This window comes from Rhinopithecus bieti, unplaced genomic scaffold (assembly GCF_001698545.2).
Source record: "Rhinopithecus bieti isolate Rb0 unplaced genomic scaffold, ASM169854v2 scaffold_33474, whole genome shotgun sequence".
In the NCBI taxonomy this organism is placed as follows: domain Eukaryota; kingdom Metazoa; phylum Chordata; class Mammalia; order Primates; family Cercopithecidae; genus Rhinopithecus; species Rhinopithecus bieti.
The window spans coordinates 1,360,140-1,375,199 of NW_016814460.1; the positions used below are offsets into that span (position 1 = coordinate 1,360,140).

At 44.4% G+C, this 15,060-nt stretch overlaps 1 protein-coding gene across 8 annotated transcripts in view; it reads left to right on the forward strand.

Moving 5' to 3' along the window:
* The window catches only part of LOC108514646 (cyclic AMP-dependent transcription factor ATF-7), a 123,056-nt gene extending 111,903 nt beyond the window's left edge, over positions 1-11,153 (forward strand). For all 8 annotated transcript variants that reach the window (XM_017851029.1, XM_017851036.1, XM_017851034.1 and 5 more), the window contains 3 exons: positions 2,974-3,171; positions 4,342-4,450; positions 10,262-11,153. In XM_017851029.1, coding sequence (XP_017706518.1) covers positions 2,974-3,171; positions 4,342-4,450; positions 10,262-10,479 — 525 coding nt within the window. In that variant the 3' untranslated portion in view covers positions 10,480-11,153. The remainder of the gene's footprint in view (positions 1-2,973; positions 3,172-4,341; positions 4,451-10,261) is intronic.
* The last annotated feature ends 3,907 nt before the right edge of the window (positions 11,154-15,060 follow it).

Below are 15,060 nucleotides of genomic sequence, written 5' to 3' on the forward strand. Positions count from 1 at the left end.
AAAAAAAAAATACAAGAAATGAGCCGGGCATGGTGGCAGGCGCCTGTAGTCCCAGTTACTCAGGAGACTGAGGCAGGAGAATTGCTTGAACCTGGGAGGTGGAGGTTACAGTGAGCCGAGATCACACCACTGCACTCCAGCCTGAGCGACACTGCAAGTCTCCATCTCAAAAAAAAAAAAAAATCATTTCTTAATTATCTATATTAATGGAGAACATAATTCAGTAGGGCCTAGAGTAGAGTACGAGATTCTTTTTTTTTTTTGACAGAGTCTCACCTTGTCACTGTGGCTGGAGTGCAGTGGTGTGATCTTGGCTCACTGCAACCTCCATCCTAGTCTAAGCCATGCCTCAGCCTCCCAAGTAGCTGGGATTACAGGTGCGCACAACCACTCTCAGCTGATTTTTATATTTTTAATAGAGGTGGGATTTCACCATGTTGGCCAGGCTAGTCTTGAACTCATGGCCTCAAGTGACCACCTGCCTTGGCCTCCCAAAGTGCTGGGATTACAGGTGTGAACCACCATGCCCAGCATCTTTTTTTTGTTTTTGAGTCAGGTTCTTGCTCTGTTGCACAGGCTGGAGTGCAATGAGACAATCATGGCTCACTTGCAGCCTCAGTCTTCTGTGCTCAAATGATCTTCCCACTTCAGCCTCGTAAGAAGCTGGAATGACAGGAATGCGTCACCATGCCCAGCTGAATTTATTTATTTGTAGAAATGGATCTCACTGTGTTGCCCAGGCTGGTCTCAAACTGCTGGGCTCCAGTGATCCTCCCAACCTCGGCCTCCCAAAGTTCTGGGATTACAGGCATAAGCCACTGCACCTGGCCTCACATATAACTTTTTTATTTTTTACATTTTTGAAACGGAGTCTTGCTCTGTTGCCCAGGCTGGAGTGCAGTGGCACAATCTCAGCTCACTGCAACCTCCGCATCCCGGGTTCAAGCGATTCTTCTGTCTCAGCCTCCCGAGTAGCTGGGATTACAGGCGCCTGCCACCACACCTGGCTAATTTTTGTATTTTTAGTAGAGACGGAGTTTTGCCATGTTGGCCAGGCTGGTCTCGAACTCCTGACCTCAGGTGATCCACCTGCCTCAGCCTCCCAAAGTATTGGGATTACAGTCATGAGCCACTGCATCTGGCCACGTATAACTTTTGACTCCCCAAAAACTATACTAATAGTCTACTGTTGACCAGAAGCCATCCCAATAACATAGAGTTGTTTTAACACACATTTTGTATGTTATATGTATTATCTACTGTATTCCTACAATAAAGGATGCTAGAGAAAAGAAAATATTAAGAAAATCATAAGGAAGAGACAATATATTTACTATTCATTAAAGCAGAAATGGAGTACCATATAAGTCGTCATCCTCATCATCTTCGCTTTGAGGAGGAGGAGGAGGAAGGCTTGGTCTTGCTGTCTCAGTGAAAGCAGAGGCAGAAGAGGTGAAGAAGTTGGAAGGGGGGTCGGAGAAACAGGCACACTTGGTATAACTTTTTTTTTTTTTGAAATGGAGTTTCACTCTTGTTACCCAGGCTGGAGTGCAATGGCTCGATCTTGGCTCACTGCAGCCTCCGCCACCCAGGTTCAGGCAATTCTCCTGCCTCAGCCTCCCGAGTAGCTGGGATTACAGGCATGTGCCACCACGCCTGGCTAATTTTGTATTTTTAGTAGAGATGGGGTTTCTCCATGTTGGTCAGGCTGGTCTCGAACTCCCGACCTCAAGTGATCCGCCTGCCTCGGCCTCCCAAAGTGCTGGGATTACAGGCATGAGCCACCGTGCCCAGCTGGTCGGTATAACTTATTTTTTTAAATCTGCATTTAAGTGGGCCTTTGCAGCTCAAGCCTGTGTTCAAGGGTGAACTTTTTTCTACAGATGGTTGACCTTTCTACATTTTAAAAAATTTTTGGCTTCTGTTATAAAATTGGCCTTTCTTCTCCAAGTGCATCCCAACTAACAGAAAGGGATGATCCAAAAGTGCTTTAGTGACAAGGGACTTCAGCCCGAACTTTAAAAACAAAAGACAGTCCTGTATCACCAATTTGCAAAGTGATTAAACATTTTTTGTTTGTAAACAAAAGTGGGGGGTTGTTCTTGAGGATGATTAATAACTGATTATAAATAAAAATAATATGCTTATCTATATCTCCCCATAATAACTCACATGTCACTAGTAATGAAATGGATGAGAACATTTGTCTCCATTTCTGAAACCTGTAATAGTATGCAATTGTTTTTACATGTCACTTGTCCAAATCAGTGATTCTCAAACTTTTTTATTTCACAGTCTTCTAAAAGTTCCCCTAATACCTTCCCCCAATTCTGATTTCCCTGCCTATAAGATTCCCTTTTGTTTTGTTTTGTTTTGTTTTTTGAGATGGAGTTTCACTCTTGTTGCCCAGGCTGGAGTGCAATGGCATGATCTCAGCTCACTGCAACCTCCGCCTCCTGGGCTCAAGCAATTCTCCTGCCTCAGCCTCCCAAGTAGCTGGGATTACAGGCATATGCCACCATGCCCGGCTAATTTTGTATTTTTAGTAGAGATGAGGTTTCACCATGTTAGCCAGGCTGATCTTGAATTCCTGACCTCAGGTGATCTGCCTCCCTTGGCCTCCCAAAGTGCTGGGATTACAGGTGTGAGCCAACCGTGCCAGTCAAGATTCCCTATTGTTAAGAAACATAAAGTAACCGTAGTTTCATTTGTCTGTCTGTCTGAGAAATAATCAGTTTCCAAATGAACTGTAGTTTGTCTAAGTATGAGACTGAGAAGACTGGAAGGAAATAGGAGGCAAAATTGAGGACTCCTACATAAGAGAAGCTCGGGGACATAGTAATGAGACTTGCTGTGGTTACCAGAGGCTGGTACATCCTTTTACCAGATCTTACTAATCTACCTAACATCAGGTGTGATTTGGAAAGGATTAATGTTCTCATCAGGTAACCTCTCTTCCTTCCTGGGCACCAGGTCTCACCAGCCCAGCCCACCCCTAGTACTGGGGGGCGACGGCGGCGCACAGTAGATGAAGATCCAGATGAGCGACGGCAGCGCTTTCTGGAGCGCAACCGGGCTGCGGCCTCCCGTTGCCGCCAAAAGCGAAAGCTGTGGGTGTCCTCCCTAGAGAAGAAGGCCGAAGAACTCACTTCTCAGAACATTCAGCTGAGTGTGAGTGGATGCTTACTAGAATTGTTGAAAATCCAGAAAGTGGAATGGAATCAGAAAAAGTGGTACAATTTGATAAAAGATGGTAATTCTCTAATTAGGACAGATCTAGAAGTTGTTCCAGGAAGAATCTCTTAACAGTCAGAGTTGAAATCTCTTTCATAGGGATTGGTGAAGACACTCATCATCTACCCCCAAATCTCCTGCTAGAGTCATCCATAAACGCGTTTGGATGAAGGAATTAGATTAAGCACCCCAGGGTGCTCTTTTAAATCATCTGTAGAATCTGACTGGGGTCATGAAAACCCAACGGGAAATGTGTTTGCCGTAGATGATGCAGCTTAGTAAAAGAGAAAAAAAGTGCTACAAGAACAAATATAATAACTATAATCTATAAACCATACATTCTCTTGAATGTTATTTTTCCTTCTGATTATTAAAATATTTAATTTAAAAAGCAATATATAAATACATTTGTATTATAAAATATACACACAAATGTATAGAATAGAAGCAAAGTCCCTCTTTAATCTGCCTTTTCTAGTCCCGTTCTCTTTCCTATAGATACATTTAGTATGTACCTTCCAGACAGATTCATATTCCTAAATATTTTTTATTTATAGTTTTTATGTAGGGCTGGAAGGGTTGTGTGCTTGTTTTTAAGATAAACAGGTTAACAGTATTTCCCAGAGATCTAGCCATGGGTATGGGAGATCTACCTCATTCTTTTTAATAGCTGTATAGTAGTATATTCTGTTGTGTAGTGATGTTATAAGGTATGGATATTGATACTGCTCTAATTTTTTGCTAGAACAACGTTGCAGTGAACATTGCATGCACCTGAGTAAACAGTTCTGTTACGTAGATTCCTAGAAGTAGGCCTTCTTAGTCAAAGAGCATGTGTATTATTAATTTCAGTATAATCATATTTATCTTAAATAGGAGTAATTTTTCCATTATAAATCCTGACTTTTCACTGTCAGCAACTCCTGTCATTGAATTCATGACTATACTGGCCCTGGGCCCTGTGAAAACTTGCTGGATGAGGAGTCTTGTCCCAATTCAGGGGAGAAAATCGAGGCAATATTCCCTCCTTCCTTTGGGAACAGCCACTAAGGGTGCAAGAATAGAGGATGAATTTTCTTGATACTCTTTTCTTCCCTCCCTCCTCAGAATGAAGTCACATTACTACGCAATGAGGTGGCCCAGTTGAAACAGCTACTATTAGCTCATAAAGACTGCCCAGTCACTGCACTACAGAAAAAGACTCAAGGCTATTTAGGTGAGTGGCACACAACCTAAGTTCAGTCAGTCAGTAAACTGCATGTCCTGAGTGTCTCAACTGCTTATAATTTTGTAACTCCATTCTGAATGTTCTAGGGACCCCACACTGATGAGTGAGTAGCCCCTGTGGAGCAACCAGACCTAGAAAAAACTGTTTTTGACAACAATATAGAGTTATCCTAATTATCTGTTATAGTTGGGGGTTGAAGGATAGCAGTATTTACTGGGTGCATATTTTGTGTTAGGCATGCTACAGTGTTCCCAAATCTCTCATGAATTGGATATTACCTACATTTATATGTGAGAAAACTGCACTTAGATTAGGTCATTTAGCTGAAGTTACCAAGCTGGGAAAGTGGTGAAGCCAAGATTTACATCTATGTTTTTTTGCTTTGTTTTGTTTCGTTTTGTTTGAGGCCGAGTCTCGCTCTGTCCCCCAGGCTGGAGTGCAGTGGCGCGATCTCAGCTCACTGCAAGCTCCGCCTCTCAGGTTCACGCCATTCTCCTGCCTCAGCCTCCCAAGTAGCTGGGACTACAGGCGCCCACCACCAAGCCCAGCTAATTTTTTATATTTTTAGTAGAGACAGGGTTTCACCATGTTAGCCAGGAGGGTCTCGATCTCCTGATCTCATGATCCGCCCGCCTCAGCCTCTCAAAGTGCTGGGATTAAGGCGTGAGCCACCTCGCCCGGCACATCTATTTTTTTTTTTTTTGAGATGGAGCCTTGTTGTGTCGCCCACGCTGGAGTGCAGTGGCATGATCTCGGCTCACTGCCACCTCTGCCTCCCAGGTTCAAGCAATTCTGGAGTAGCTGGGACCACAAGCTCCAGCCACCATGCCTGGCTAATTTTTGTATTTTGAGTGGAGACAGGGTTTCACCATATTGGTCAGGCTGGTCTCGAACTCTTGACCTCAGGTGATCCATCTGCCTCAGCCTCCCAAAGTGCTGGGATTACAGGTGTGAGCCACCATGCCTGGCACATCTAGGTATTTCTTACTCCAAAAATAATGTCTTGGCCTAGAAAAGACATAAACCACAGATGATACATTGGGATATAGGGTATATTTTATCTAATGATAGGCTGATATTGGTTTCAGTTTGTAATCTATGAGCACACATAAAATACTGCTAGAAGGCAATGGCCACAGAGTTGTGCTCAGGACATACAATTCTGAAGTTAAAATTACTGTGAATAATTTGCTTATGGGCAATAAAAGCTAATAAATGCTAGTTTTCTTTTTGCAAATTAAATTCATAGAACTATTGCTATCAAATTTTGATATATTGAATTATTTTTTCTGCTGTCTTTATTATTTCAGAGATGTGTTCCCATAGAAAAGGAGTAACCATATCACCAATTTTAAACATCTCTATTTAAATTTTAATTTTAATATATACTTCAAGGTGCATTCATTCATTAAGCAGATATTGATGGAATGTCTATTCTGTGCCAGGCACTGTTTTTCATGCTGGGGATATAATAAGGAACCAAATAAATTAGATTAAATCCCTGCCCTTGAGGAGCTTGTATTTTAGTGGGTGAGACAGACAATAAACAAGATAAATAGGTAAAATATATGACATGTTAGATAACAGTAAATGTTAGAAGAAAAACAAAACAGGGAAGGGTAATATGAAATGTTAGCAGCAGGACAGAAATTTTAGATTAGGTGGCTTTTGAATAAAGACCTGAAGGAAGTGAAGGAGCTATATGCATTTATATGGAAGAAAAGTACTATAGGGAGGAGGTTCAGCAACTGCAAAGATGCAAAGTCACAAAGTACCTGGTACATCTAGGAACATCAAGGAGGCTCAGCTGGAGTTGGGTGTGGAGAGTAGGTGGAGACCAAGTAGGAGAGGTAATAGCAGCATTTCATGTAGGGTCTCATCAGTCATGGTGAGGATTTCAGCTTTTACTCTACACTGGGAGCCATTAGAGGGTTTTCAGCAGAAAAGTGATATAATTGATCTGACTAGGCTGGGCGCCGTGGCTCACGCCTTTAATCCCAGCACTTTGGGAGGCCGAGGCAGGCAGATCGCCTGAGGTCGGGAGTTTGAGACCAGCCTGGCTAACATGGTGAAACCGTTTCTACTAAAAATACAAAAAATTAGCCGGGCGTGGTGGCACATGCCTGTAATCCCAGCTACTTGGGAGGCTGAAGCAAGAGAATCACTTGATCCTGTGAAGCGGAGGTTGCAGTGAGCTGAGATCGTGCCATTGCACTCCAGCCTGGGTAACAAGAGTGAAATTCTGTCTCAAAAAAACAAACAAAAAAAACTGATCTGACTTACATTTGTACAGGATTCCTCTGTTAGAGACATCAGGGGTACAAGGGCAGAAGCAGACAGTCCACTTAGGAGGCTATTACAGTAATACAAGCAAGGGATGATGGTAGTGAAAGCGATGAGAACAGGTTGAATCCAGGATATATTTTGAAGTTAAGAGTGATGAGAGCAGATGGGGTGGTATATACGACAAAAAGAATAAAAAATTGCACTAAAGTTTTTGGCTTAAGCAACTGCAAGAATGAAGTTGTCATTAATTGAGATAGGGTAAAGTGTAGGGGAAATGGTTTGGGAGATCTGTCAGGAACTCAGTTTTGGACAAACTGAGTTTAAGGAGCCTATTAGGCTTATAGGTGGAGATGTCAAGCAGTCGGTTGGTTATATGGATTTGTAATTCAGAGGAAAGGCTGAAGATAAAACTTCGGGAGTCGGCAGCATATAGCTAGTTTTGGTTTTATTTGGTTTGGGGTTTTTTGGAGGCAGGGTCCACCTCTGTCTCCTAGGCTCTCAAGTGATCCTGCCCCCTCAGCCTAAGTAACTGGGACCACAGGGATGCACCACCATGACCAGTTAATTTTTTTGTTATTTTAGAGATGAGGTTTTGCCATGTTGGCCAGGCTGGTCTCAAACTCCAGGACTCAAGGGATCTGCCCGCCTTGGCCTCCCAAAGTGCTGAGATTACATGTGTGAGCCACCACACCTGGCTATAGTTTTTAAAGCATTGAAACTAGATGAAGTTCCCAAGGGAGATAGCAGAGATGGAAAAAGAGAAGTCCCAGGAATGAACAATGGGGTACTCCAGCATTTACAGTTCATAGAAATGAGAAAGAAGCCACAAGAGACTGAGAAGAAACAACCAGGAAGTGAGGAGGAAAACCAGCTACAGAGCTGAATGTGGTATTCTGTAAATCAAAATAAAAAAGTGTTTCAAGAAGTTCAGTGATTTTAAATCCTGTTGCTGGGCACGGTGGCTCACGCCTGTAATCCCAACACTTTGGGAGGCCGAGGCGGGTGGATCACAAGGTCAGGAGATCGAGACCATCCTGGCTAACACGGTGAAACCCCGTCTCTATTAAAATTTAAAAAATCAGCCGGGCGTGATGATGTGCATCTGTAGTCCCACCTACTTGGGAAGCTGAGGCAGGAGAATAGCTTGAACCCGGGAGGCAGAGGTTGCAGTGAGCCAAGATAGTGCGACTGCACTCCAGCCTGGGTGACAGAGTGAGACTCTGTCTAAAAAAACAAACAAACAAAAAAACCAAATCCTGTTGATGGGCTTAAGAGGATAAGGACTGTTTATCAGTATATAATCTATATAGGGTCAGTTTTCCACTTAGTCCTTGCAAGAACTCTGATACGTAGTTAGTCCATTAAACTACTTATTCTTTTTTTTTTATCCTGCCCCAGCCTCCCGAGTAGCTGGGACTACAGGCGGGCGCCACCAGGCCCAGCTCGTTTTTGTATTTTTAGTAGAGACAGGGTTTTGCCATGTTCCCCAGGCTAGTCTCAAACTCCTGGCTTCATGTGATCTGCCCACCTCCGCCTCCCAAAGTGCTGGGATTACAGGTGTGAGCCACCACACCCGGCCTTACTTATTCATTATAGCAAAGATGTATTTAGTTCCTGCTGTGTGGTATAGACATTATATAAGTACTTGACACATGATGAATAAGACATTGTCGCTACCTCTGAAAGAATCATAGGGTCATATAAACCTGTGGATGAGGTAAGGATGGATATTCTAGTCAAGGAGCCCCTGAACTGGGAGCTTCCTAAGGGCAGTGTTCCCGTTTTCTTCTCTGTGTACCCATGCCTGGTACATGGATGATGCTCAGTAAATGTTTGATGAATATACGCTGTGAAAACACAAAGAATAAAGCAGTTAATGTACTGAGGGTAACAAAGATGGCTTCACAGAGGAGGCAGCAATATGTTGATTTTTTTTTTTTTTTTTTTTTTTTTTTGAGACAGAGTTTTCGCTGTGTCGCCCAGGCTGGAGTGTAGTGGTGTGATCTCGGCTCACTGAAAGCTCCACCTCCCAGGTTCACACCATTCTCCTGCCTCGGCCTCCCAAAGTGCTGGGATTACAGGCGTGAACCACCGTGCCCGGCCATATTTGAATCTTAAAAGAAAACTCAGGCATTCATCAGGGTGTCAGAAATACAACTGACTATGGAAAGTTTGCCTTTTTTCCACATACCTCTGTTTAAGCAGCTATAGAGGCTATCTGATGTTTAATAAAACTCCTTGACTTGCTGAGTGTGATGACTCATACCTGTAATCCCAGCAATTTGGGAGTCTGAAGCAGGAGGATGGCTTGAGGCCAGGAGTAGAAGGCTGCTGTGAGCTGTAATTGTGCCATGGCACCTCCAGCCTGGATGACAGAATGAGACCCTCTAAAAAAATTTTAAAAATATTTGACTGATGAGCAACATGGAGTTACCATTGTATGTAGCTCAGGTAGTTGTGTTTGGTAGTCAAATGTTAATGTCACTTTAGGTGGAGTGGCATAGGTCATAATGTTTTATAATCATTAATGCCTAGCTAATTTTTAGTCAGGAGGGTCTTAAGATTTCTTTGTAGTTTTACATGTTGACTGAACCTGGGCCAGGGACTGGCCATTCATAATATCATTTGATTATAACTCGATATTTATCAGACTTACCTATGGTACAACTACATGGCAAAGGAACATTAAAAATAATGGAATAGGCCTGGCACAGTGACTCACGCCTATAATCCCAGCACTTTGGGAGGCCGAGGCAGGCCGATCACTTGAGGTCAGGAGTTTGAGACCAGCTTAGCCAACATGGTGAAACCCTGTCTCTAATAAAAATACGAAAATGAGCTGGGTGTGGCAGTGTGCACCTGTAGTCCCAGCTACTGGGGAGGCTGAGGCGCGAGAATCGCTTGAACCTGGATGGCGGACGTTGCAGTGAGCTGAGATCGTACCACTGCACTCCAGCCTGAGCAACAGAGCAAGACTCAGTCTCAGGAAAAAAAAATAATTAAATAAAATAATGGAATAATTCAGTTCCTCTGATAATTAATCAAAGAGGATGGCTAAAAAGAGATCTGTTTTAAATCACCTTTGAAGAAATGAAGGCCAGGCACAGTGGCTTATGCCTATAATCCCAGCACTTTGAGAGGCCAAGGCAGGAGGATCACTTGAGACCCTATCTCTTAAAAACAAGAAAGAATGGAAGTAATGAATAATAAGAAGAGTTGGGTAATGAACTATGCAAAGACCTAGAAACCAGACAGTGTAATTAACATGTTGGAGATTCATTTTATTGGGATAGATAGGTTAATTTTGGCCTAGTTCTTCCCTTCTTACAACTTCCCATTTCCTAGCCCATTTATGACTTAGAAGCCAGGATTCTGGGAAGTGTTTCCCAAAAAAAGATGGGTTTCATTTCCCTTTTGGTCTCCTTTAGAATTATGGCAAAAGGTAGTCCTGCCTCTTTCCCCATTCTGTTTTCTAACCAATTGCTCTCTGCTCTTTGCCCTCCTTCCTGGCAGAAAGCCCCAAGGAAAGCTCAGAGCCAACGGGTTCTCCAGCCCCTGTGATTCAGCACAGCTCAGCAACAGCCCCTACCAATGGCCTCAGTGTTCGCTCTGCAGCTGAAGCTGTGGCCACCTCAGTCCTCACTCAGATGGCCAGCCAAAGGACAGAACTGAACATGCCAATACAATCGCATGTAATCATGACCCCACAGTCCCAGTCTGCAGGTAGATGATGCCTCCTCTGGTGGAGAGGTCCTCAGCCAGAGCTCGCCCGCCCAAGAGCCAAGAGAGATGTCATCTTATCTCCTCCCATCTGCCTTGGACATGGCAATATGGGTCGGTGGGAACTGTGTGTTGTGAGTAATGGACAGATATGGGGCGTTTTAGCCACATGGTCATGTACGTTTGACACCTGTGCTGGGGGCCTCCCAGCCCCAGAGCCTCACAGATCATCCCCCAAGGGTGGGGTTTCTGATGCACCCACAGCCAAAGGCCTATCCAGATGGTCCGAACAATCACCCCTGCCCCATGCACGTGTATCTGTCTCTTTTAACACTAACCCTTGGCACTTCTAGGTTTGGGGTTTCTCAGTTCCCTCTCTTCCCACTAAGCTGTGGCTGTTACCTTTTTGTTCCTTACCAGCATGCCACTTCCTGCCAGATAGAGGGAGGCTAGATTTGATTTCATATCACCCACTGACCCAGCCCCAGCCACCCCATGGACTCAGGACTCTGTCTCCCATAGCTGCTTATTTACCCCTGGTTCCTTTTTCCCCTTCCTTAATTCTAGTTAAAACATTCACTTACAGAGAATATAAGGTTACCTTTGATGTATGAAGTAGCAGTATTTTCCAGTTCTTCCATAAGCTTTATTCCTTCTCCCTACCTGCCACCAAAAAAAAAAAAAAGCAAAAGAAAGAGACCCTCAAGAGTTCTAATTCTTTCTCATCTATTTCCAGAGCTATTTGGGTACCTCATTTTGTTGCTTGACTTTATCTAGTGTAGTGGTGGGGTCTTTCCCACCACCCCACTAGGCCTTGGCAACCTCGTTTTGTGGCCTTATTATTAAAGATTGCTTGGTAGTGGAAAGGGAAGGGCCCAGAATCTGACTGGCTGATTCTGTCTCCTCCCCTCCCTCCTTCTTCAGTTTTAATCATCAGGGCAGACAGGAACAAAATATTTCAAAGCTTGGTCCATCAGGTTAGGAATCAGTTGATTCCTTTATGTTTTATAAGAGTTTACTGGCCAAAGCGTACATATTGTCATCTTTGGTCATCTTTCTGCTCCTGCCTCTCCCTCTTCATTTCCCTGTCAACATTACCCCCCCGTCTCTCTTCTGTAACTACTTCAGACACAGCCCTCCTGGAGGCTGTCACGTAGGGGACTCTCGAGTTCCCTTGCTGTACCCCATCTCTCCCCCCTTGCTCTACCCCATCTCTCCCCCTCACACATCTGTCTGCTTTTCTGAGCTAGAGTCTTCTGTTCACAAGTGCCCATCACCATCTGGACTATCCTCTTTCTCTTTCACCAGGTTCCTAGCTTAGCCACTAGGTCTTCCAGGTCCTCCAGAGTTTCTTCAACCCATTTCTGCTCTCTTCCCCTTACATGCAGTGCTCCAGGATCTTGAAGCATCATAGCCAAGGTCCTGAGTGGGTTTATTGAGTATAAGATTGAAAGGAGGGAAGAAGGGAAGAGGGAAAGTACAGAACTGGCCCCCAGCAAAGGACCCCAGGGTCTGGCCTGGGAAATTGGTGACTATTGCTCTCAACCATTCTTTGAAGAGTTGGGTTGCAGAGGGAGCAGTTCATCTCTCTTGTCCCTGTTTCTTCCACATTAAGGCTTCTCATCTCCCCTGGGCTCTGAACTATGCAGTTTCTACCAGGACCATAGGAAGCAATTCAGAGCCAGAGGCCTGTGGATAGATAGGTCAGCTTTAATTGCCTTTCCGTATGAAACCCTTCCAGTTGTCCCAGAGCCACTTTCTGCCATCTGTGCAAGCCAAGAATGTCCTCTCCATCTTTCCTACCTCCATCTTAAACATACAAAATAACTGCCAGCTTCCTTTCTTATTTTGTCTCCAAAATTCACTGTCACAGGGGAATGAGAAAATATTTTAAGCTACAAGATTCCCATTTCCTTAAAGTGATATCCTATCCTAGTGAACCAGTCAGGTAGCAGGTTCTGCTGCATTTGTTTAAAATTTCCCCTCCTGCTTTTCAGAGCTGGTGCTAAACAGGCCACACCCCTAAAGACAAAGGAGAGAAAACATGGTTTTCTCATCCTCTACCACCAGGTACCCAACAGGAATAGGCCCTGAAGTGATTCAGACTAGCAAATGTTATGGCAGATGGTCAGGATGCAGGTTACCACATCCAGGGACTTCACTTTTGCCTTTAAAAATTGACAGCCATAACTTGTGCTCAGGACTTCCCCTTTAGCCGGCTGCTCCTTGGGATTTTCTCCTGCTTTTGTTTCGTTTTTTATTATCTTGATTTCCCAGTAGCAGCCTTGCCCTAAAGCTTGACTGAGTTTATGGCTCCTAAGGAGCTTTCCTAAGACTCTTGACTATTTTTCTTCCGTCCTCAGTCAAGTGTTTTTATAGTTAAGAATTAATTTGTCACTGCATACACGTCCTGCCAGTCTGTCCCTGTGTTGGGTGACTATGTAGAGGGTCTTTTTTATTTCTTAGCCCCCATGACTAATTATCTAGTCCTAACTTCATTTTTATCAGTGGGAAGATGTATACGGGACCTCAATGAGGAGCACTGCCAGAACCACAGTAACAAAATGGCACTGAATTAAGGAAGTAGCAGGTCAGAACCCCCTAGATAGTTCTTGAGTTGGTTCTCAGTCTCACTAAGGAGGCAGAACAATTGCCTACCCTGAAACTTCTCTAATAGTCAAAGGTAACATCACTTACCTTATTACTGCTACCAGCCAGACCCATCTGGACCAGAACCAAACATCATGGAAGGTGTCACTTGGTCCTTCCTAAAGTCCATGACCTTTCTAGAGGCCTAAGGGAGGACACTTTCAGAAAGGAGCTGAGTGTATGGTGGGTGTCCTGAATTCATTCACGTGAATACAGGACTCAGACTTCCCACCCCACTCCAATGTGAGTGCTCAATACACAGGCACTCTAGCTAGCTGCCACGTACCCAAGGCCACAGAGGAAGGGGACAGAACCAGGTCTTCTGGTCTGCTCACTTTCTGCCCCATTCCCCTAACAGAAAGCTTGCTTAGAGTTGAAAAGTCTGAGAAAGGCTCCCACACTGCTAGAGAGGCCACCAAAAAAAAGTCATGCCCCCTTTACTTACTCTTTTGCTGCTGTTTATGCACCCCAAATCTGACTTCCTTAGCCTTCACCTGCCTCCTTGGCCCCAAGCATTAGACCATGTACTCTAAGTAGTGGTTAAAGAGGGACTGGGCAAACTGAACCTCCTCTCGCTCACTTCTCTATCCCTGTTCCATTGGTTTTGGCTCCTTTCTTGATTCACTGCCCTCTAGCACCACCCATCCTGGTAGATGGAGAGTGCTTAACCCCAACCATGCTCTATGTACAGCCTGAAGCACCAAGCAGACACCAAAAAAATTCTTCCTGTGGTTTCTGGGGCTCCCCTGCTCCACACTGAGAGGCTCCTTAAAGGTGCTAGCCCCTGAGACAGCTATCCCCACCAGTTTTCTCCTTTTTTCATAACTTTCTTCTCATCCCCAAATCATTAATTTTTCATTAATATTGTACATTGTATACACAGGAAGGAAATATGTTATTTTTTTTAATTTCATAACCAGTCTGTTTAGATTCCAGTCTTCCTAGCTGTATCACATATGCCTTGTTGATATGCTCTTTCTGCTTTCTTTAGACTTAATGTTTGACGGGGGTGGGGGTGTTTGGAAGAACAGGAAAGGTGGGGATCCTAAGGCAGATTGAAGGACTCCCTCCACCCCACTACAGCCTCCCACAACTCTAGTCATCCCTCTCATAGTACAGAACTGATTTCTCTGTGTCTGTTTGTACACACAAATGTGCATACAGACATAAATTCCCCCACCCCATACCAAGGTGGTTACCCAGCAGGAATGAGCATAGGTGGCCAGCAGCCACCATTACCACCCTCTGCACCAGTTGAGTTGTCTCTCTTTGGGGTAAAGTCCTACCCCAGAATGAGAAAAGGCTGGGGAGAGTAGGGCAGGTTAAAGGAGCTTATGTCCTTTGTAGATGTAGGTTTGTATCATAGCTACTAAGGTTTATTTTTTTAATGGGGGGGCCAATAGCACAGAGATATCTCACTAGCAGTAGCTACTGGTGAGTGATGTTTTAGCTGTAAGAAGTGGCTATGAGCAATAGTTTCACTGACTTTACCTTAGGGCAGTGGTTCCCAGAATATGGTCCAGGACCAGCAACATCACTGCCACAATCGTCTGGGAACTTGTTAGAAATACACATTCTTGGCCGGGCGCGGTGGCTCAAGCCTGTAATCCCAGCACTTTGGGAAGCCAAGGTGGGTGGATCACAAGGTCAGGAGATCGAGACCATCCTGGCTAACACGGTGAAACCCCGTCTCTACTAAAAAAGTACAAAAAACTAGCCGGGCAAGGTGGCGGGCGCCTGTAGTGCCAGCTACTCGGGAGGCTGAGGCAGGAGAATGGCGTGAACCCGGGAAGCGGAGCTTGCAGTGAGCTGAGATCCGGCCACTGTACTCCAGCTTGGGCGACAGAGTGAGACTCCGTCTCAAAAAAAAAAAAAAAAAAGAAATACACATACATACAATTTTCTTTTTTTGAGACTGAGTTTCACTCTATTGCCCAGGCTGG